This window comes from Hemiscyllium ocellatum, chromosome 16 (assembly GCF_020745735.1).
Source record: "Hemiscyllium ocellatum isolate sHemOce1 chromosome 16, sHemOce1.pat.X.cur, whole genome shotgun sequence".
Lineage (NCBI taxonomy): Eukaryota > Metazoa > Chordata > Chondrichthyes > Orectolobiformes > Hemiscylliidae > Hemiscyllium > Hemiscyllium ocellatum.
Window position 1 is genome coordinate 61479463 of NC_083416.1, and position 23221 is coordinate 61502683.

General features: G+C 38.7%; 1 protein-coding gene across 1 annotated transcript in view; it reads left to right on the forward strand.

Annotated features, from left to right (window-relative positions):
* Positions 1-23221, forward strand: part of LOC132823447 (heat shock 70 kDa protein 4-like) — a 72520-nt gene that overhangs the window by 32710 nt on the left and 16589 nt on the right. Inside the window, exons 8-15 of the mRNA XM_060837318.1 lie at positions 223-299; positions 2534-2685; positions 6528-6634; positions 8806-8939; positions 12946-13139; positions 13905-14006; positions 17355-17510; positions 22765-22890. Of these exons, the coding sequence (XP_060693301.1) occupies positions 223-299; positions 2534-2685; positions 6528-6634; positions 8806-8939; positions 12946-13139; positions 13905-14006; positions 17355-17510; positions 22765-22890 (1048 nt within the window). The remainder of the gene's footprint in view (positions 1-222; positions 300-2533; positions 2686-6527; positions 6635-8805; positions 8940-12945; positions 13140-13904; positions 14007-17354; positions 17511-22764; positions 22891-23221) is intronic.

Here is a 23221-nt window from a genome sequence, read left to right on the forward strand (position 1 = left end):
GATTGTACAACCTTGAATCACTGCTTAGTGAGATTTTGATCATGCATACTAGTTTAATATTGGTGGTTTAGTAATGAGCATAATTACAAATAGTTTGAGAATGTTTTCAAGATGTTTAGGAGATAAATAATTTTTAGGTAATTGTATTTTGTGTTCTTGTTTTTTTTTTCCCCCAGACCTGGTCAAACTTTCTCAATCTTTTTCTCTGTTGTGCTGTTAAAGGGCCCAGTTTGAAGAAATGTGCAGCTCGCTTTTGTCCAAAGTGGAGGGTCCTCTTCGCAGTATTATGGAACAAACCAGTGAGTAAACAAATTAAGATTTGTTAGCCTTTGGATTTTCTATACTTGTTTCACACCTGTGATTTTGTTTTTGAAAAAAATTCAGTAATTGCAGTTTAAAAAATAGACAATTCAGTTTGTGCAAAAGCTAAATCTGCAAATGCAGGAAATCTGAAATGCAAACAGAACATTGTGGAAATGCTTAGGAAGCAGATAATCTAGTACGTTAGGGCAAAAGTAAGGCTGGACCATTTGCAAGAAGTTTCAGCTATCAGTGCCAAGTAGATGATCTGTCTTTGCCCCCCTCCAGAAATCCCCAATCATGGATGCTATTCTTCAACAATTTGATTCATTCCACGTGACATCTAGAAGGAAGTGACAGCAAGCGAGTATTTGACTGACTGTCACAGTGGAGTCCTGTGAAGGCTCAAGTTAATGGAAGTCTGGTGAAAATTCTCCACTGGTTGGAGTCACACTGAGCATGAAGGACGATGATTATGGTTATTGGAGGCTATTCATGTCAACTGGAGAATTTGTTTCTGCAGGAGCTCCTCAGGTTGGCCCAACCATCTTTAGCTGCTTAGCCATGATCTTACCACATACATAAAGTAAAAAGTGGGAATGTTTGCACAATGTTCATCACTTCGTGAAGCTCAGAAATTTGAAGCAGTCTGTGTCCAAATGTGGGAAGACCTGGACAATATCCACAGTTGGGCTGACAAAAGGAAAAAATGTTGGTACCACAGAAGTGAACATCTCAAACGAAGAATCTAATTGTTGGCATATTACTTGTCCCATTACCAGGATTGAATCTCCTGCAAACAACATCCTGGGACTTACCATAGTCAAGAAGCTAAACAGGACTAGCCTTATAAACACTGGGTTGTAACAGCAGGTTAGAAGCTTGGAATCTTTCAGTGCCTAACTCTCCTTCAGAATCCTCAGGGCCTATCTGCCATCTAGAAGGCTTATGTCCGAGTTGTAATAGAACACTCCCCACTAGCTTGAGTGAATGCAGCTTCGACACTGAAGAAGCTTGACACTGTCCAGAGCAAAGCAGTTTACAGAAACGAGACCACATCCAAAAAACGTTACTCACTCTATCACTGATACTCAAGGAGTCTGTGCCATCTACATGATGCACGATAGTGATTAACTAAGGCTTCTTGGACAGTATCTTCAAAGTCATGACTAAGACCATCTAAAAGCACTAGAGCAGTATACACATGGAAACACTACTATCTGTAAGTTCCCCTTCAATCATTCATAATTCTGACTTGCAAATATATCAATGCTGTCAGTGGTGTTGCATCAAACATCTGGAAAATTCTCTTCCTGTTAGCACTTTGGCTGTACCTATGCCAAACGGACTGCAGCTGTTCAAGATGGCAGCTTACCACCACCACTTCAAGTGCAGATGCATTTATATGATAAATGCTACCCTAACCAGTGATGATGCTCACATCCCATGAATACATTTTGAAGCTATTTTTAAAACAAAAAGGACATAGCCTAATTTAAAGCTGATGACTATTAGGGGGCAAAAACATGGAGAGATTTTCCTTTCTGTAATAGAAGTCTGAACCAGTTTCCCTAAAGGCAGTGGTCCGAAGGCAATTTGGAATTATTAGGACTGCAGTAACTTCAGGTGGGCAGGGATAGTGAGGGATATGAAGCCAAGCAGTGCTTATATGCACAGAAGAATCAATCACGATCAACTAATTGGAGAAAGCTTGACCTGCATGGAAACCAAGATGAGCTGCTCCTTCAATCGTGGGTTTTATGCCTCCTACTCATCCAATCAGGGTGACCTCCTAGAGGCATGTGCAGGAGAGACCTGTGCTGTTTGAGTGATTATTTTCATCCTTGAAGCAAAAGTAAACAAATACAGTTGGGGTGCAGATCAACTAGGATCTACTTGAACTGGAGAGCCAACTTGGAGTTGTGGCCTCACTGCGCCCAACATTCCCAATTTCGTTATACCTTATCTGTCTCAACTATCTGTATTTGAATATTCCATTTTCTGAAAAAAAAAGTGAACGTTTCTTTTAATTTAACTTTATTTATAACAATCTCGTATAGCTATTGATATGACTTCTCACAGGCTCATTTTTATTATAGTAAAATCCTGGATTTGATCCACATGAATGAGTATTTTAAAGTAAAAAAAATCTTGTGTTAAAGAACGTTATTTTTCCCCATTTCTGTCATTGCCATTATAGTCTATATGTTGTAAATGTCTTATCCTTTTTTAGAACTGAAGCGAGAAGATATACATGCTGTTGAGATTGTGGGTGGAGCAACTCGTATCCCTTCTGTAAAAGAAAGAATTGCCAAGTTCTTTGGTAAAACACTGAGTACAACTTTAAATGCAGATGAGGCTGTCACTCGTGGATGTGCTTTGCAGGTGAAAAGTTTGTCATTTTATGATCCAAAGCACAGTGATCAACTCTTGATCAATCTGTCACTGAAAATTAATTGTATCACAAAAGTTACTGAGTTATCATTAATGTAGACTGAGGTACAAAAAATATCATCCCTGATTGATATATAAATTTCTTTGAGTAGGAAGTAAGATGGCAGGAGGTTCATATGTCAAGCAAAGCACTTGTATAGACCTGTGTCTGGCTTGTTTTTGCTGTAATATTTACTCAGTTTTATGTACAAAAAACTTTAATGCTGATGCTGAATTCTTCAGTAAGTCATTGAACAGTGGTGTGTTTGAGATTGAATATTGCCAATTTTTTTTACTCATTAAAATGATAGTTGTCGTCATGAGTGATATTGATGGATTGAGTATACCACGAATTACTTTGAGATCTAAGTGCGTAAATATAAAGCCGCTATAATTTTCAAGACGGAAACAATACGCTGTCCTCATATAATGGCAAGATACAACCTCATGTCTGTGATTCCTCCCATAACGTGTGGCTGTTCTCAACCTGATGGAATTAGGTACTTTTTTCACCAGCAGAAAAGGAAAGTCCCCTATGTTTTTGATTAATGCAAACATATGAGACATGACAAAAGCTTAAGTTGGGCCTCCATTCCATTGCCTTTTAAGGATAGAGGACAAGGTGTCTAAAAGCAGTCTTTTAAAGTATATCTTGCCTTAAATGAAGTTTTATCATTTTGTTTCTAGCTTTATGTTCTGGATGAGATTGGCCATTTAACAAATAAATTGATTTTGATCCAGATTTTAATGGTGAATTGCAGTCCTTTGAGCTTAGAGGTGATCAAGTATTTTAAAATTGAATTTGGTCTTTAGGAAAACCCAACAAGCTGAAAAGATTTTTCCATGAGTATTGCAGAAGGGGGATTTCATAAATTGAGGCTTTGCGCCTTCTGAAGTAAAAAAGGTTCCTGCAAAAATTGCCTTTTTCTGAAAGAAACTTTTTTTCTCTCAAGTACGTTTTTATTGAAAGTTTATTTACATATTTTTGGCAGTGCTCAGAACTGTTGGAATTTACCCAAACTAACTACTTGTTGTAGTTTGGGCCAAATTTGAAGCCACCTGATATATTCTGCATCCACAGTCACCAATTTGGAGTATTGGAGCGTTCATGTTCTCAAATCATATTGATTCAAATCCAGATACAATTCTTTATTTTCTGCGATCTGAATTTATACCAATTGCTGCATTCATCAGAATACTTCTGGCTATGGACTGTTGTTTCCCAAAGCACCATCCTTCTTGTCATGTCTTTTTTTTTCTATCCTGCAAATTATGTTGAAATTTGAACTTGAATATGTTCAGCCTTTCTTTGCTTATTGAATATTCATCAAAATTGCTCAGTAATAGATATTGAGAACTGAATTCATTTGAGCTCTTAAATCAAGACTTTAAGATAATTTGACTCATGAATTTAGTTTAAAACATATTCATTAAATACTCTGACTTAGTAAATGTGAGGTTATCCACTTTAGAAGTAAATAGGTCAAAATACTATTTAAATGGTAAAAGATTGCAACACATTCTTGTGCAGAAGGACTGAGGAGTACTCGCATATTAATTGATAAAACTTGATTTGCTGGTGCAACAGGTAACCAGGAAGCTGAACTGAATATTGGCTTTCATTGGTAGAGGGATTGAATTTAAGAGCAGGAGGGTTCTGCTGCAGTTGTACAAGGTGTTGGTGAAGCTGCACCTGGAGTATTGTACCCAGTTATGGCTGCACTTGAGGAAGGAATATACTGGCTTTGGAGACAGTGCAGAGGAAGTTCACCAGATTGATTCTGGAGATAATGGGGATTACCTTATTAGGAGAGGTTGAGTTGCTTGGGATTGTATTTGCTAGAATTTAGAAGAATGAGAAGGGATCTTATAGAAACATAAAATTATGAAAGGGCTAGATAAGATAGCGACAGGCAAACTTGTTTCTGCTGGTGGGTGAGACTAGGACTAGGGGACATGGCCTCAAGGATAGGGGGTGTAGATTTAGGACAAATGAGGAACTGCTTTTCCCACCGTGGTGGGAATTCTCTGTCCAAGAAAGCAGTTATGGGCAGCTTTGAATAGGTTCAAGGCACAGTTGAATGGGTTTTGCGAGGTAGCAGAATTGAGGTTTATGGGGATAATGCAGGTAGGAGGAGCTGAGATGCTGGATAGATCAGCCATGATCTTAAATAATGGTGGAGCAGTTTCGATGGGCCAAATGGCCTTTTCCCATTTCTATAACTATGAAACAAAATCCAAGTTTGAACGTAAATCTTAAATTTACTTTAGGGGAAAAAAAAATCCAGGTGTCATAGATGGTCTATTTCTAAGAGCATTGTCTGCACAGCATTTCCTAATTTTTGTTTAAAATAATCTGTAACTTGGCTAGTTCTGAAGCTAACCTGTCGTAAGATGTTTTTGTGATGGAAAGAAAATGTTTGCTCCGCCATTTACCTCTTTATTTTAGTAGTTCATTTTCAGATGTATTAATCAACTTGTATCATGTTACTATTAAGTATTTTGAAGACTGTTTTAAAAGCATTTTTTAAAATAGATTGTGAAGTGCTCCCTGGCTGTCCTAGTTCATGGTAGATTTTGCAGCCTGTGATATGTCACAGTTTGTACAGAAACAGGAGAAGAAAAAGCACTTGTCAAAACCAGTGCTTCTTGCACAAACAATACTCCTCTATTGAATCCTATAATCCCAGATGAATGCCATAGTCTTTCATAGACTGTATCTAGTTCCTCCAGTCATTTCTGACCTCCCATAAAGTAAATTCAGATGGCTCAAAGCTGGCCTCTGACAGTGCAACTTGTCTTTGGCATTTCAGATCTCCTGTGTTGATATTATCTTTATTTTCTTTTTAAGAGGCTTCAATATGTGAATAAGATGGTAATCAATGTTGAAAATTAAACAATCCACTATTGAAAAACATCACAAAATATATCAATACTGTGTGTCAGCAGAGTGATGGAGTTTAAAAAGTACTGCTGCCTTAATACCAGCATTAACATTTAAGTTTGTTTTCAGTTTGAGAAAATAGCTGGTCCTACCTGTACAGTATCTAAGTTCCTGGGAACATTTAGGAACCAGTTGCAATTTGATGGGTTGTCACTAATGTCTTGTCAATGTAGTTTTGTTTGATTAGAAATTGTGCATGCATGTAGTTTTAATCTCCAAAAGTGAAAGTTGTTTTTGAGCTTTTGTGAACTCTAAAATTCTGTTCAGAAGCTTAAGCTGACTGAAAGTGGTGGATAGGAAATTTGACATTTTTGTGCTGCAAATGTGGGTTATTTTTCAGTTGCCTTTTTTTTGTACAGTGAAGAGATCCATGTAGATTACTTCAGCAGTGTTAGTATTTATGCTGCAATTTTCCCAAGTTTCTTTTATAATTCATAATATTGGCATTGCTGGAGAAGCCAACATTTGCATATTTCTAATTGCCCTTGAGAAAGTAATGAGTCCATGCATGGTTACAGCCACAGTTCTGTTCAAAAGGCAGCTTTGAGATTTTTATCTAGCAATGGCGAAGGAATAGCATTATACATCCAAGAGAAGATGGTATGCAGCTTGGAGGAGAACTTAGAGGTAGTGGTTTTCCTGTGTATGTTGCCCTTATCTCTCCAAAGTGGTAGAGGTTATGTGCTTGGAGGATACTGTTAAAGGGTTCTTATTGAAGGAGTGCGGCTTGTAGATCAGAGTTTCATCAACATATGTTGATGAAAGAGGGAATTGTTGTGCAAGATGTGTGGGGTGCTAGTCAGAGAGTGCATTAAAAATTAATGCAAAACTGTGCTACTTTTTTTTCTAGTGTGCTATTCTTTCTCCTGCATTCAAAGTAAGGGAATTTTCTATCACAGACTTAGTTCCATTCCCAATTTCCATGAGGTGGAATTCCCCTGCAGATGAAGGACTTGGGTGAGCATTCTTTTTCCATCTTATCTTATCTTTTGCATTTCAGAAGTTGGGAGTCTGTTCAAATTCCCATTTGCAATTTTCACATGTTTGTTAACCTTTTGAGAAAAAAAGTACAGTAATAATCATGAATACATCACCATTTACATTATTTAACTGCTTGGTATACACTCGTCGTGACAGCATGGCAAAGTACTATTATGGCCTTGGTTCTCCATCTATTAATGACTTGTAGGATTCTTCCAGCTATGGCAGAATTGGCTTGTCTCTGGTGCCTGAGATGGAGTATCTAATTCTTGCTTTCGTAATTTGATGTTACCAGACAGTTATCATCAATCCTAGAACCATATCTTAGTACTCAAATACCAGGGGACAACAGTGAAGAAAATTGGCAGACAAACTTGACTTATTATCTGTAGTATACACTAAAACCTGAATTACCCAAATGAGATGGGCTGCGAGTATTTTATTTGGATAATTGATCGTTCAGATAATTGATCTGATCGTAAACAAGCAGTAGTTTTGAGTGTTGGTTATCTGGCAAAGCATGCCATAATGTTGCTTATCCAATAACTGATCTATCATAATTGAGCGGTAATTTGAGAGCAAGTTATCGAACATTTCTCGGTTATCCGGCAATACATGATGCCGTTTAACTGATAACTGAATGCTAAGTTTCCTAATGCCGTTTTTACGGGACCTTGAGATCATGTTTGGATAATCCGAATTTCCAATATTGATGTTCGGATAATCAAAGTTGTGCTGTGTAAGACATAAGCTTATGGTTAATTGATTTTAAATTAAAAATTGTTTGATTTTTGAAGTCCTGAATTTCTGTGCAAGTGCAATTTCCTCCTGCTCTTCTGCAAAATCATGAGCTCTTTGAAAATTTCTGGGAAAAATGATTCTCCTGTCTCTGCTGTCAACACAGTTTTAGATGTTCTATATTGATCCTTTTTAGCCACAGGAACCAAGTACAGGGCGTTAATAGTGCCAAAATTGTGATTGCTATCTATTTGCCTGTCTCTGCCATGCTCCTGCTCCTTTTTCCCTTCCCTCTGTAATGCTAAATTTGCCAAAACAAACTGCTGGAAATAGTCAGCTCTTGCAGAATCTGTGAAAAGTGAAATAAATTTCATTAACTATTATTTCACTCTCTTCGCCCTCCCCTGGATACTGCCAAATCTTCTGAGTTTTTCCAGAATTATTATTCAAATTTCTGACATCTTGGGGAATTTTATTTTGACAATCTCAAAAAAGTTAGCTTTTTCCAGTCCAAAATCTAAATCTGTACCTTGTTTCTGTCCAGCTATTCCTCATTCTGTTTAACTTGTCAATAATAGATTTGATTCCAATAAATCAGTTAATCCAAACCCTTTCTAGGTCTTATTTTCTTCCAAGCTGAGTTCTGCATTCTTTCCGTTGCAAATTTCATCTACATCTGTCATTGTACTGTTATCTCTGCTGCAGCCTGTCTGCCAGTGACGGAGGCATGGATTATGTCACAAGGTTATTCCGGTGCTCAACGGCTGTTCCCTTCATTTCATGCAAATCACTGCAGCTTATGTCCTGTTGTACACACCCATCATCCTTGTAATTTTTAACTGATATTAATTCATTGCTTCCCTTCAAGTTTATCATCTAAAAATTACCAGTTTTCTGTTTTCCCTTCATGACCTTTTTGTCCATCCACCTACCCCTTCTCTGTATTCTTCTCCAGACCTTCTCAACTCTGTGCCTCCATGTTTGGCCTCTTCTTCACACTTGTGCCCTTCATCCTGTCGTTGGTTTTGTCTTCAATTATGTTAAGCTGTAGGCTTTGAAATTCTGTCTATCTCCTACCACTCCTCATATCTTACTACTCTTATTAAGATTTAATTTTTAGTTGAATGTTAATTTTGCTTTTGTCTGAACATACCTCGTTGCTTTTCAACGTTAAAGACTCTAGTAAAAATGGGCTATCATTTGACAGAATTTTCATGGCATTTCCTTTCATAAGTTTAATCCAGTGAGTGAAAATATATTTTCTCAATCAAGAGTACATTAATGTGGACATAATTTGCTGTTAGACTTTGTAATGAAATATTTATAGCATCATGTATGTAAATTCAGACTAATGGTTTATGTGTATAGTTAGTGTATTTAACTCAAGTATTCTATAATTTTATTTGTAGTGATTGTGAGGTGTTTCCCAAGAACCATGCAGCACCGTTTTCCAAAGTTCTCACTTTCTACAGAAAAGAACCCTTTAACCTTGAAGCAATCTACAGTTGTCTCAAGGAATTGCCTTATCCTGACCCCAAAATTGGTGAGATAAAGTAAATGCTTATGTTCTTTCTAATTGCTGTTTTTAGTGAAGAAGAAGTAAACATTGCTAAAAAGAGACTCTGAGAACATTTTTTTTTTGTCTTGCACTCATTCCTATAAAATCAACCTTATTGAAAAGTCATGAATAGAGCCTCAGCAATGTTTATCATGTAAATGTTGATGCTGAGATTGGACTATCCTACATGATCCAGTTTTCGCTCCTGTGTCATGCAGACTCCTGAAAGGGCCTATGGCCAGCATGCTTGTCACTGAAAAGTATCAGTCTATTTCAGCTTAATCCTAAAAGTGAAGTTGTCTCTTAAATGTTTACAGGTTACATTAGATGTGTTATGCTGCTCCTTCAGTGAACACACGATTGCTATACTCTGTGCAAAATTCTGCTGTCAAACCAAAAAAAAAGTTTTATCTGCAACATGAATTTGTGATCTGGTCTATATTCTTTTCAATACTGATGTGATGCCAGGTGTTTGGAATGTGCATCTTAATGACAATGTGTTCACAGCAAGCTGAATTGATCTTTGCTTGTAAAACTTCCAATATAGCATCTATCATGAGATGTAATTCTGCTATTCGACATCTTTTTATTAAATAATCCAAAATGCACTAAGAATTATCCTGATACGGAAAGGATTTTGTCCACATGTTGCACTTCTACCATTGAGAGTATTTTGGAGACTGTGTATTTTCCTATGACTCCCATAACCCGTTTGAGTTGTTGTGCCTCATCCGAAATAAATTTGATAACTAAGGCAGTTAACAGATTTAGCTGTATCTCCATTCCAGCTATCATTCTGCTTACAAAGCTATTGGATGTACATTATTTTTAGGGTTCACTTATTGCCTAAACTTTATTTTATGAACATTAGTCCATTTCTGGAATGTACTTATGAGGAAACTTTTATTCATTTATGGGATATAGGTGTTGCTGGCAAGCCCACCATTTATTATCCTAATTGCCCAGAGGGCAATTAAGGGTCAACCACATTGATATGGCTCTGGAGTCATGAGGCCAGACCAAATAAGGACAGTAGTTTTCTTCTTTATAGGACATTGTGAACCAGGAGTGTTTTTCTGATAATTCAGTGGTTTCATGGTCGTCATTAGACCCTAAATTCCAGATTCACTGCTGCAGCCTTCATTTGCTGTCAGTCATTGGTATTTTCTGCATAGATCACTGTTTGATGACTGGCATTCTTGACCTGACCAACACTTTTGACTCAGTCAATTGGGAAGATCCTGCCGAAGGTCAGCTGTCCAGTGAAATTCCTCAACATCCCCCGTCTCCTTCAAGACAAGATATCGGTGACAGTAATGTAACAGAACACTTTGAAGACAGGGTTCAAGCAGGGGTATGTCATCACCCCACCCTTTTCTCCATCTTCATTGCCATCATTTTTCTTATCGAGAACAAGCTTCCAGTGCTTTGGGAGTTGTCTACAAAGTGCGTGAGAAACTTCTACCTCAAATGGTTGAAATCCAAGGAAATGATACCGGCCTTGCTTGCGGAACTTCAGTATGTGGATAACAGTATCATCTCTGCTTTTGTGTCTTTACAGAAGCAATTGGTCTCAACCTTGACTTCCTAGAAGATTTGAATCCTTTACTAATTTGTCCCAGATCAAGCTCTGGGGTTATCGTTCATTAAGTTCAATGGAGAAATCGTCCAAACACAAAACATTTCCCCTAACTGAGAAGCGACTTCTCATCTAAGACTGATATTGATGTGGAGATTCAATACTGCATCCGATTTAAGAGTACCACCTTTGGACACCTAAAGATGAGCTGCTTTGACAGTGACATTCATGCTAATGCCAAAATTCTTGTGTATAAGGTGGTCCTCTTCTAATTTGCTCCAAAACTACCTCTGTGCATAGAAGCCACCTCAAGACCCTTGAAATACTGTCACATTTGAGATGGCGTCTCCATATCAACTGAGAGGGCAGGCATACTAACATCAGCATTCATGAAGTAGCTAACAGCACTAAATCAAGGCAGTGATCATCTGAAATCATCTCCGCTGGACCAGCCCCATGCTTAAATGGCTGAGTTCAGACTACCATAGCAAATCATGTTCGCCTAACTCAAGGAAGGCATCCTAACAAGAGGACAAAGGAACCATGTCAAAGACTTCTGCAGGATATGCAACATGCTTGTCAACATATCGGCAACCCTTGTTCAAAAGAAATCAACTGGGAGGAAACTCCCATAAGGAACACTATTCTTTGAACACCTGGCAGAAAGGGCAAGTGTGGAAGTGGAACTGGAGAAAGGAATACCAACAATCTCGAAGGCAAGGACTAATTCCACTCTCTGAAAGCACCTGCCAAATGTGTGGTCAGCAGTGCAGCTTTAGTATTAGACATATCAGCCATGCAAGGACCCACAGAACCCTAATCAGTAACGTGGAAGTTTCCAGATGGACAGTCATACTCATTAGTGAGTGATTGCCATTGACAAATTCCAGATTCTTATTCCATTTATGTTCCATCAGCCATGGCAGGGTTTGAACCCAGGTCTCCAGATCTTTAACTGGTTTATTAGTCTCGCAATAACACCATGAGACAATTGCCTCTCCCTACCTGAGAATCATTATATCCAGTTAGTATACACAAAGAAATTTTTGAAATTGTGTTTTCTCCAATGTCTGTGTCTTTTTGGTAGTGTGGCTACCAGAACTGAGCACACTATTCCAAATGTGGTTTATCGAAATCAGCTGCAGCATGATCTGCCAGTTTTCATACTCTTCCCAGCAGATGAAGATAAACATATCATGTTTTCTTCATCACTTTATTGATTTATATTGCCACTTTCAGGGAAGTAAAGACCTATTTGCCTAGATCCCTGAATGTTGATGCTATTAAGGATTCTGCCATTTTCTGTATACTTCCCTCCTGCACTAGATTTTCCAAAATGCATCAACTCCCGTTTATCTGGATTAAATGCCATCTGCCTTTTTTCTGCCCAAGTATCCAGTCTATTTATATCCTGCTGTATCCTCTGGCAGTTCGCCTCACTATCCATAACTCCCCCAATCTGTGGTGTCTGCAAAGTTACTAATCAGGCCTCCGATATTGTCCTCCAGATCACTTCTATACAAACAAAAGGAGTCCTCGCATTTAATCCCTGCGGAACATAACATACAGATCTCCAATCAGAAAAACACCCTTCCACTCTTTTTTTCTTTTGTGAGTCAATCCTGTCCCTAAAATTCTTCTCCAGTACTTTCCCAACCACGACTTTAGACTCACCAGTCTGTAATTTCCCAGGCTAACCATGTTGCCCTTTAAACAAAGGAGCACTGGCTATTCGCCAGTCTTTGGAATCTCTCCAGTCACTAAAACAGATACAAAGAATTCATCCAAGGCCCTGGGACATTCTTCACCAGCATCCTTCAGCATTCTGGGATAGATTGCATCAGGCATTGGTGACTTGTCTACCTCCAATGTTTTTCAGAACACCAAAACACCACCATCACCTTTACATTTTCCTAGAATATCAACATAGTCCTCCCAAGATAATCATCCACCATGTACTACCGTTTTATGAATATCAATGTAAAGTATTTTTTTAAGGACCTCACCAACTTACTCCTAGTTCCATGTATAAATTCCTCCTTTTGAATGTACACAATGTTGAATTTGGCATATGGAGAAATTTTCTTGAGAGAAATTCACTAGATTAAGCTTGTGCTGGTAAGATTTTAGAAGAATGAGAGGCAACCTTATTGAAACCTCACTGTTACCTCATCCCTGGTTATGCCTGTGCACATCTAGACATTGAATAGCAAAAGTGAGTACCTGATTAAGAGATTTGAGTGCTTTAGGTAGAGACAAATGATTCTAACCAGATAAACTTCATGTCTGCATTGATTAGTCTATTTCCTTAAGACCAGAAACACTCAAGTGATTTGCATTTAGCATTTGTTTTTCAAAAGGAGCATTTTGATGCATTAGTTCTTAGTATTTTACTACTTTTTTTTGGTTTAGGTTACTTTACAATTCAGAAGGTGGTCCCTCAAACTGATGGGTCCAGTTCTAAAGTGAAAGTGAAAGTGCGGGTTAATATTCATGGTGTCTTCAGCGTATCCAGTGCCTCATTGGTGGAAGTGCAGAAATGTGAAGAGACTGATGATATTCCTATGGAAACCGATCAATCCCAGACTAATCTGAAAGAAGAGGAGGTATGTTTGTATTTCTTTGCTCTTAATGAATGGTTTGATAAACAATGTTTATTGGTGCCCTTGAATTATGGACTGACTGTGCAATTTGATAGTTGAAAGTATTCATCATAAGTGTCTCAATGGTACCATTGCTGCTGAATTGGTATTTTGAACATTAAAGCACAAGGTTGCTTGCTTAAATTAAATCCTAACTTATTTATCACACCTTCTATTGCATCCCCACAATTTCTGTCCCACATTGCAACTGTGGATCTTCCCTACTGCAAAGAGTACACTAATCAACTTCCTGGCTTGTATCCATTGGTCCAGAACGGTTTGATTTTCCTTCCTCCCAGAGAGCAAAACTATTTTTGCTTAATTCTATGTGAATTGATATGGATACACTGCACTAAAACAAGGATTAGGTTTTACCTAGTGATGTGCTAATTATTGAGGCTTCATTATTACTGATCCTTTTATGCAGTGAAGTTAATAGACATAAAAGATTCTGGATTGCTACACCTTGTGAATATTTGATGTCTACTTTCACAGAAGAGCTGAGAGTTGATGATAACAAGAGAAGAAAAATCAAAATGACAACTAAGTTGGGTCATTTAGCTGAAAACAATTCATAACTAAAGTATTATAGTATGTTATGAACAAGGATTGGTGTTTTGATCACAATGCTCCTTAGTTCCCTATCTTTCTTAAAAAGAATAATTTATTGTCTATGTATTTGTGTTTGAATTGATGGGTTGTGGAGCTGCAAATGTTTGTTCTTTTCAGAGCAAGATGCAAATTGACCAGCAGGAGGAACCAGCTCATGGTGATGGTAATCTCCCTCCAGGGTCAGCAGAGGGTCAGAAAAATGAAATTGATGAAATGGAGGTAATTTTTTTTTATTTAGCTTTTTGCTGTGATTTTTTTTCCATTTACTGTCCTTTAAGGATTATCACTAATTATTGAAGGATCATTAGGCTCTTCACACCTTACATTATGATGAGAAATCTCCAGTACTTGAATTTTCTTAAATTGCAATGTAAGCAATTACTTATAACAAGTGAATGGCCACTTTTATCACATTGAACATGATGGTAAGCCTTCTTGAGCCACTATAGTCTGATATAAATAAGTCCACAACACTTGGGTAGGGAGAAGGCATATATTTTCTAAATCGAGAAGTGTCAGTTAGGGATTTAATCTGCAAGTTCCCTATGCACCTCCTGCCAAAGCTACCCTGTATTATCTCAGTGCATCTTGTTCTAGATGTTGCACAGTGCAGCCGTGGGATGCTAATACTGGTGGAATGGAGACAAAGAAATGCTAATATAGTGGGCTGCTTTGTCCGGAATGGTGTTGAACAATTGCTACAGGGTAGTTGCAAGGTGAGACTGTTTCAGCATTTCCCTAAATTGTGATTTGAAAAAGGTAGATCATACAGATACTTATGGAGCCTCCTTAACTTGTTTGTGGATGGTGGTAGACTGTTAATAATTGATAGTGTGTTATGTCTACTGTTTTGGTGTGGCTTTGATGTGTACTTTAATTGCACTCAATTGGCTTCTCACTCTTAGAAATACCTGGTGTTGCTCCCAGTATGCCAAAGTTGATCCAATGACTTGATGGTAATAATGTAATATCCCTGGCCATGAAATTGCAAACTGAAATGTAATGCTGCCGTCTATAGCCACAGACCTTTCTGGATGTCCAGTTACGCGCTGTTGAATCTTTTGAATTGATCCTATTTTGCATGATGGTGGTGCTATGCAACTTGGTTCTCAATGTGAAGTCAGGCTTTCTCATTACAATAACTATGCTGTAGTTACTCCCACAAGTGGTATCTGGGATTAAGAAGTGGCCTTACATGTGCAGGTTGGTGATTGGTGGATTGGTGAAGGTGAGATTGAATAGTGTTTTTCCTCTTTGGTTCTTTGACAATCTGCTGTACAGACACTGTTAACAGTATCCTTCAGGATTTTGCTAACTTGGTCGCAACAGTGCTACTGAGCCACTCTTGGTGATGGAATGTTGAAGAACTCCATCCAGGATGCACGCTCTGTTCTTAACATTTTTTCCATGCTGCTCAACATGGAGTACTGATTCACTTACTGAAGGAAGTTGATAGCAGAATGTTACCTTGCTCACTTTTTATCAAAATTTCACGCCATGTCACAATATTTAGGAACAGGTAAACAAAATCTGGCGAAATAAGTTGTTGCTAAGGAGACATGGTAAAGCATTAGGATAGTCGAAAGAGACAATTTCTAGAAAATAGGGTTGAGGCAGCAGAATGCATGAATGCCAGCAGTACGGCAAAGAAAATTCGGAATGTGCATAACGACAAATGAGAAAAAAACAGTAAAATTTTCCTTGGGCTGTAGGCATTGTTTCTTCTAAACTGTTTGTTGTCATGCAGCAAATGAAAGGCAGTGCACCAGTTATTCTCTCATATTTCTGTAAGATGCTAGTCAATATAGTGCATTGCAATGAACAAGTCATGCATAGCAAAGGAAATTGAGGCTTTAAACTAAAGGAGACGAGCGATAGGTGGGATAACATTAAAGACAAAATTACTTTAAAATTTTGTGGTGATATTGGTGCATAATTTGTCCCTGTACATTACCAACTTCTCTCAACGTTCTTTTCCTTCCATATTTCCCATCTATAAATCCATATTTTTCTTTGTCCACACCTTTCTTTGACAGCTTGAATGAAGAAGTGGTAGACCAAGGTGTCCAATGACATCCTCCGATTTTCCTGTTTGCTGATCATTTCACTAGCTGCAATGCATCGTTCGTTCAACAATGCATGCAACAAATCTGGCCTTACCATCAGCACTAACAAAACTGAAGTATTGTACCAACCTGTACTTGGAAGGCCACTTCTTGATTGCAATGTTTCAGGCCATGATCAGAATCTGTCAGCAATAGATAAGTTCATTTATCAAACAATTTCTCTTATGTTGACAATCAGATCCATGCAAGAATTCAGTGCAATTCTTGAACAGACTTTGAACATCAAAAGTCTTTTACATAATTAGTTCTGCCCAATCGGCTCTACTCCCACAATACTTGGACTGTGTAGCAAGATCACCACTTTCACTTGAGCTGCCTTCTGAAGTTTCTGAAGATACTGAAGAAGATAGTAGAAAAAAATAACAGACATTCAAATGCTCACCTAAACTGGCATGCTAAGCACCCATACATATTGAGACACTCGTGCCTGAGTTGGAATTTTATGTTGCCAAAATGCCTGACATTTGCTAAGCAAAAAAAAACTCCGTACTATGCTTGAGTCTGGGGTTCATGTTCATGTTGTTCAGATGTGCTACAAAAACACTTCTAAGGTTTCACTTAGGTTTGATAGACACAATCAAATAAAATATGCAACTTCCTTCAAAATCAAGTGCTTATCCAAGGCAGAGAAAAATAAGGTATGAAAATTATAAGCTAGCAACTCACTCAGAACTTGCCTGCACTGCTCGATCCTATTTGAGGAGGAACCCATTAAGAATGCATTGCCTTTAGCAGTCATTTGCATACCCACCAGAAACCTACCACGGTGAGCATCTTCACCATGAACGATGAACAAGACCACCAAGTCCATTTTGCCCTGGTCACTACCTTTTCCTCCTGCATCAATCACTTTTTTCCTCTTCCCTATCCACTGTGCTCTCATCATTGAGGGTGTAATTACAGTAGAAAATGTTAGAAATGTAGAAGTAAGAATTTAAAGTGGACAGAAAAAGTTGACTCTTTATATGGATTCTGGATGATCATATCAAAACATGATCAGAAATGGGGAATGGATTATGCTCACAAAGCTAAGTTTACTAAATACTTCCTCCAGAGGCACATTTAAGAACTAAGAGCATATGAAATAGGAGTAAGGAGTAGACTATACAGTTCCTCAGGTCTTTACCATTTGATCCTCCATTCACAATTCACTTTTCTGTTCCCTTCTCATATTTTTGGACAATCTGAATTAAGAGATATGTGTCCATTTCAACCTTGAGCATCAACACCCTCTGAGAATTCTAAAGACTCTCAACCCTTTGAGTGAAGAAATTCCACTGGATCCTAAATGATCAACCCTATCTCAACTCTTCCTATTTCCCTCCCTCCCTCCTCCTATCTTCCTCCTCTTCGTTGTTTGTCAAGCTCTTTAAATATAATGTTATGAAAGATTGCTTCATCCAGTCAACATAAAATTGATTTCTTGTTCTTTTTCTTTTAGACTGGCGAAACTGCTTCCAAGGAAGATAAAAATAGAGACCAGCCTCCTCAGGCAAAAAAAGCGAAGGTCAAAACGAAGACTGTGGACCTACCCATAGAGAGTAATCTGCAATGGCAGTTGGATCAGCAGCTGCTGAACCTATTCATTGAAACTGAGGTAGGAAACACTCTTGAGCAAAGGTTGTTATAATATAGCTGCTAAGAGCTAAACATATAACTTGTCGAACAGTTGCTTAATAGTGCAAGATTTGATTATTGCTAACAGACATGCTGCCGAAGTTCTTAGCTGGGACAAGTATGGGGCCTATTAGAGACACAAGAGTGTGTGTGTGTGTGGGTGTAGGTGTAGGCAAAGGCAGTGGGTGAGATCTTAACTGAATATTTCCCATCTGTATTCACAAAGGAGAAAGACATTGTAGCTGAAGATTCCAGTTGGGATGGTGAGTTTCCAGAGCATGTTAAAATTTAAGAGGATGAAGTATTAGATGTTTTCACAGCATAATGGTACATAAATCCCCAGGGCCTGATGAGATACATCATAGGTTGCTATGGGAGGCAAAGGAAGACGTGGCTGCATCCCTGGTAGGGATGTTTAATAATTCACTGGCTACAGATGAAGTGCCAAAGAACTGGAGGATAGCTAACGTTTCCTTGTTCAAGAAAACAGCAAGGGTAGGTCAGATAATTGCCAGTTAGTCTTAAATCAGCAGTAAGAAAATTATTGGAAAAATCGAAGGACTGAACCAATCGACGCTTGGAAAGGCAGGAATTGATCTGGGGTTGTCACAATGGATTGTCGGATGGAGAGGCTGAGAGATTTTTAACTGAGTCTTTTGAAAAGGTGATTGCTGTTGAAAATCTGTCATGAGAGAGTGGATAGGTCAGGTTTGTTTTCCTTGGAGCAGAGGCGGCTAAGGAGAGATCTGACTGAAGTACTCAAAATTGAGACACATCGATAGGATAGATCGTGAGAGTCTTTTTCCCCATGGCAGACATGCCTAAGACCGGAGGGTGCAAGTTTAAGTTGAGAAGTAAGTAATTTGCAGGGGAACTAATGAAAACATCTTTCATCCAGAGGCTGGTGGTAAGATGGAATGTACTGCCTGTGAGGTTGGAGGCGGGGTACTCTTGCAACATTCAAACATATGGACAAGCATTTCAAATGCCAGGACATGGCATGTTATTGGGGTTGTGAGCACTTCGAATGCTCCATTTAATGGCCTTGGAATCAGCACAATTTCAAAATTTTCAGACTGCACCAAGTTGGAAGGTGTAGTTAATACAAAAGAAAGTGGCATAATACAAGAGATTAATTAAGTTACAGACCTAGTATGTAAGTAGCCAATGCAAGTGGTATTGATAATGAAAATGTGGGAGCTGCGAACTAAAATTTCAGTGCACAGAAAGCTAAGGGAAAAGATCCAAATTATGAATAGTAATGGGCTGTAATAGCAATTTGTTGAATGCAAATAACTCTTTTCTCAACCGAGTTTGAGAGATGCACAAAAGTAGTAGGAAGTTGATTCTCGTCTGTCTTTGGTAAGCATATGTGGAAATGTTTAAAGGTAGGTGGTTCTTTTTTGTAGAAAAGAGAAGACTGAGGTATGACTTCACAGATCTTTTAATGAAAGGGCTGTGATAGAGTAGTGACAATAAATGTACATGGAAAAGCAAAATTTGGCTGATGGAAAACAGAAATCACTAGAAATGCTCAGCAGATCTGGCAGCATGTGGTAGGACAAAGAGTTCACATTTAGACTCCTTGAGCCGCCTTCAAAGACAAAGTACAAGTTCCATTTGCAGTATTGTACCTCTGTAAATATAAAAACAAGCTTAAAAAAATCAGCAACTATTACAGTGTAATCGCCAAGCACTCAGTTAAGAATATTTTGTTCGCATTGTTTGGGCTCTAAAGCTTTACCTAATTAGATTGGAAGCTAAAAGGCAGGACAAGCAAAGTAGTACTCAGGATTGCTACCGGTGCCACGGGCAAGTGAGGTTTGGAACAAAGAGTAAGTGTAGCTGAGCACGTGGCTGCAGTGCTGGTGTAGGAGGGAGGGCTTCAGATAGAAGACCATAACACATAGAAGTGGAAGTAAGGCCATTCAGCCCATCGAGTCCACTCCGCCATTCATTCATGGCTGATGGGCATTTCAACTCCACTTACCCGCATTCTCCCTGTAGCCCTTAATTCCTCATGACATCAAGAATCTAAAACTCCAAATATATGGATCATTGGGACACCTTCTGTGGAAGATGGGACCTGTACAAGGAAGATGGGTTGCACTCGAACTGGAGGGATACCAGTATCCTCTGTGGGAGGTTTGCTAGAGTTTTTCGGGCAGGTTTAAACTAATTAGGATGGGGATGGGAACCGGAGCTATGGATCAGAGGATGGGGTAGCTGGTGAATAGGTAAATACAGCATGCAAAACATCTGTGAGGAAGGATGGACAGTTGATAAGGCAAACTTGCAGTCAGTGAGATGGGTTGAAGTGTGAGCATGGATCAGTACTTGGAGCTACAATGTTGTGGCCATTATGGAGACTTGGATATCACGGGTGGGAATGGTTGTTGGATGTTCTGTGGTTTAGGTGTTTCAAAAGCAATAGCAGGGTAGGTAAATGAGGTGGGGGAGTGGCATTGCTAATCAGGGATAGTATCACAGCTACAGAAAGGGAGGTCGTTGAGGAGGGCTTGTCTACTGGGTCATTATGGGTCGAGGTGAGAAACTGGAAAGGAGTAGTTACTTGGGTTTTTTAATAGAGCCCCCAATAGCAACAGAGACATGCTGGGACAGATTTTGGAAAGGTGCAGAAGTAATAAGATTGTTGTCATGGGTGACTTCAACTTTCCTAATATTGATTGGAACCTCCTCAGTGCAAATAGTTTGGATGGAGCAGACCATTGTCAGCTGTGTCCATGAAGGATTCCTGACTCAGTATGTGGATAGGCTGAGTAGAGGAGAGGCCATATTAGATTTGGTGCTTAGCAATGAACCAGGTTGATGTCAGATCTCTGTGGGAGAACATTTTGGTGATAGTGACCTTTACTGAAGTCATAGAGGGGGATAGGAGCAGATGGTATGGGAAAGTATTTAAATGGGAGAGGGGGGATTACAATGCTATTAGGCAGGAACTGTGGACTATAAATTGAGAACAGATATTCTCAGGAAAATGCGCAACAGAAATGTGGAGGTTATTTAGGGAGCACTTGCTTAGAGTACTGAATAAGTTTGTTCCACTGAGGCAAGGAATGAAAGGAACCTTAAATGATGTGGTGTGGAACATCTAGTCAAGAGGAAGAAAAAAGCTTAAGTTTGAGGCAACAAGGATAAGACCAGGTTCTAGAGGGTTACAAGGTAGCCAGGAAGGGACTGAAGAATGGATTTAGCTAGAAGAGGGCATGAAAAAGCCTTAGCAGATAGGATTAAGGAAAACCCCAAGGTGTTCTACACTTGCGTGAGGCACAAGAGGATGGCCAGAGTGAGGGTAGGGCCAATCTGTGATAGTGGAGGGAACTTGTGCCTAGAATCGGAGGTGGTAGGAGAGGTCCTTAATGAATACTTTGCTTCAGTATACACTAGTGAGAGGGACCTTGTCATTTTGTGACGAGTGCATGAAACAGGCTGATATACTCAAATGGGTTGATGTTAAGGAGGGTGTGCTGGAAAACTTTGAAAAATATGAGGATAGACCAGTCTCCTGGAGCAGGTAGGATATACCCAAGGTTACTATGGGAAGCAAGGGAAAAATATTATGCCTTTGGCAATGATCTTTGCGTCGTCACTGTCCAGTAGAGTTGTACCAGTTGATTGGAGGGTGGCAACTGTTATTTCCGTCAAGAAAGGGAATAGTGATAACCCTGGGAATTACAGGGCTGTCAGTCTTATGTTGGCAAATTATTGGAGGGAATTCTGAGAGGCAGGATTTACAATTAATTGGAAAAGTGTAGCTTGATTAGAGATGGTCAGCATGCATTTGAGAGGGGCAGGTCCTGCCTCACAGGCTTTATTGAATCCTTTGAGATGTGGCAAAACACATTGACAAAGGTAGAGTAGTGGATGTGGTGTATATGGATTTAAGCAAGGCATTTGATAAAATTCTTCATGGTAGGCTCATTCAGACAATAAGGAGACATGCCATGCATGGGAAATTGGCTGTCTGGATACAGAATTGGCTGGTCAATAGAAACCAGGGTGGTAGTTGATGGAACTACCTGGAGCTTGGTGACCAGTGGTGTTCCACAGGGATCTATTCTGGAATGTCCGCTCTGTGATTTTTTTTTTTTATTTAGGTTGGTTTGACAATGACACAAAGGATAGTGGAGTTGTGGATAATTGTAGGTTGTTGTAGGTTAATAGGGGACATTGACAGAATGCAGAGCTGGTCTGAGAAGTGTCAAATGGAGTTCAACCTGGAAAAGTGTGAAGTGATTCATTTTGGAAGTCTAGTTTGAATGCAGATTACAGGGTTAAAGACAGGATTCTTGGCAGTGTGAAGAAGCAGTGGGATCTTGGGATCCATGCCCATAGATCCCTCAAAACTGCTCCCCCTCCCCCCAGGCGAAAAGTAAAATCTGATTTTATCTAGATTGTTTTCTTCTTTACAATTTAAGTTGCATTTTTTCTATCTTTGGTTTGAATTGTTCACTTAAGAATAACTTCTCCGAGAATTCAACGTTTTATAAATAGAGATTTAAGTGTAGCAGTTAGGAAAGGTAATTTAGCCCATTTTTCACAATCAGCCTTTCATCTTTGTTACAAGAGTAAACTTGGTGTTCTATTCATAGAATGGGACAGAAGTAGGTAGAACAGTTGCTGTGGAATTCCACCAGTTGAACCATAAATAACTTTTCTGATTCTTGGAGAATGGTCATTTATACTGACAAGTAAAATATGTCTCTTGCTGCATTACTTGTAAGCTTAAAGTTTTATTTAGTAACTTTACAGATCATCTCATCAGAATGAATGTTAAATATTAAAGCAAACTTTTTTTTTCTCTTGACCCACATCAAGTGTATGGATTTGATGTTTCTACCAATTTCCCATAAATATATTTTTAAACTCAGACCATACAGAGGACTCAATACTTTGCCACTGTAAATGCACACATTTCTAGCCTTCAGTATTGATTCGCACCTTTGCAGTTTGGCACGAACTCAAATCCCAAAGTTAACCTTTTTGGAATTCAGCATAATTTCCATTTGGTTGTTTTAATCCTTCATCAATGGATAAGAAATTAGCTGAACAGAGTTTGCCATCTTTCCTCTGTCCCTTCTCTCACTCCCCCTTTTTCTATGTCTCCTTCCTCCTGAAGTGTCTTAGGAATGTAATTTTTGTCTTTAACTTTGTAAACGTGTCATGCAATTATGAAATGTTGAAGTATTTTAATCAGTAATGCTTCCTTTTAGGGTAAAATGATTATGCAAGATAAGCTTGAAAAAGAAAGAAATGATGCAAAGAATGCCTTGGAGGAATATGTGTATGAAAGTAGAGACAAACTCTGTGGAATCTATGAAAAGTTTGTCAGTGAAGAGGTAAGTATTTGATTCTGTGCCAGTTTTATTTGCATAATGAGGAATACAATTGCAGGGTTCTGAAACAATGTTGATACAATTAGCTATCCTTGGGTTCCAGGAAGGAGCTGAGACAAAGCTGATTGAAGGCATTAATGAGAATAATTTATAATAAGCAACATAATAGAAATGATTAGCAAGTATTTTTAGAGGTTTTTTCATTTGTTTTGCTACGTGCCGTATAGGCCTTCAATGCTGTAAACTTTTTCAGCAAAAATCATTTGTACTGTTTTACATTACAATCTTGTTTTCCTATTTTGGAAGCAATTAACGTTAAGGGGAAAGATTTCCT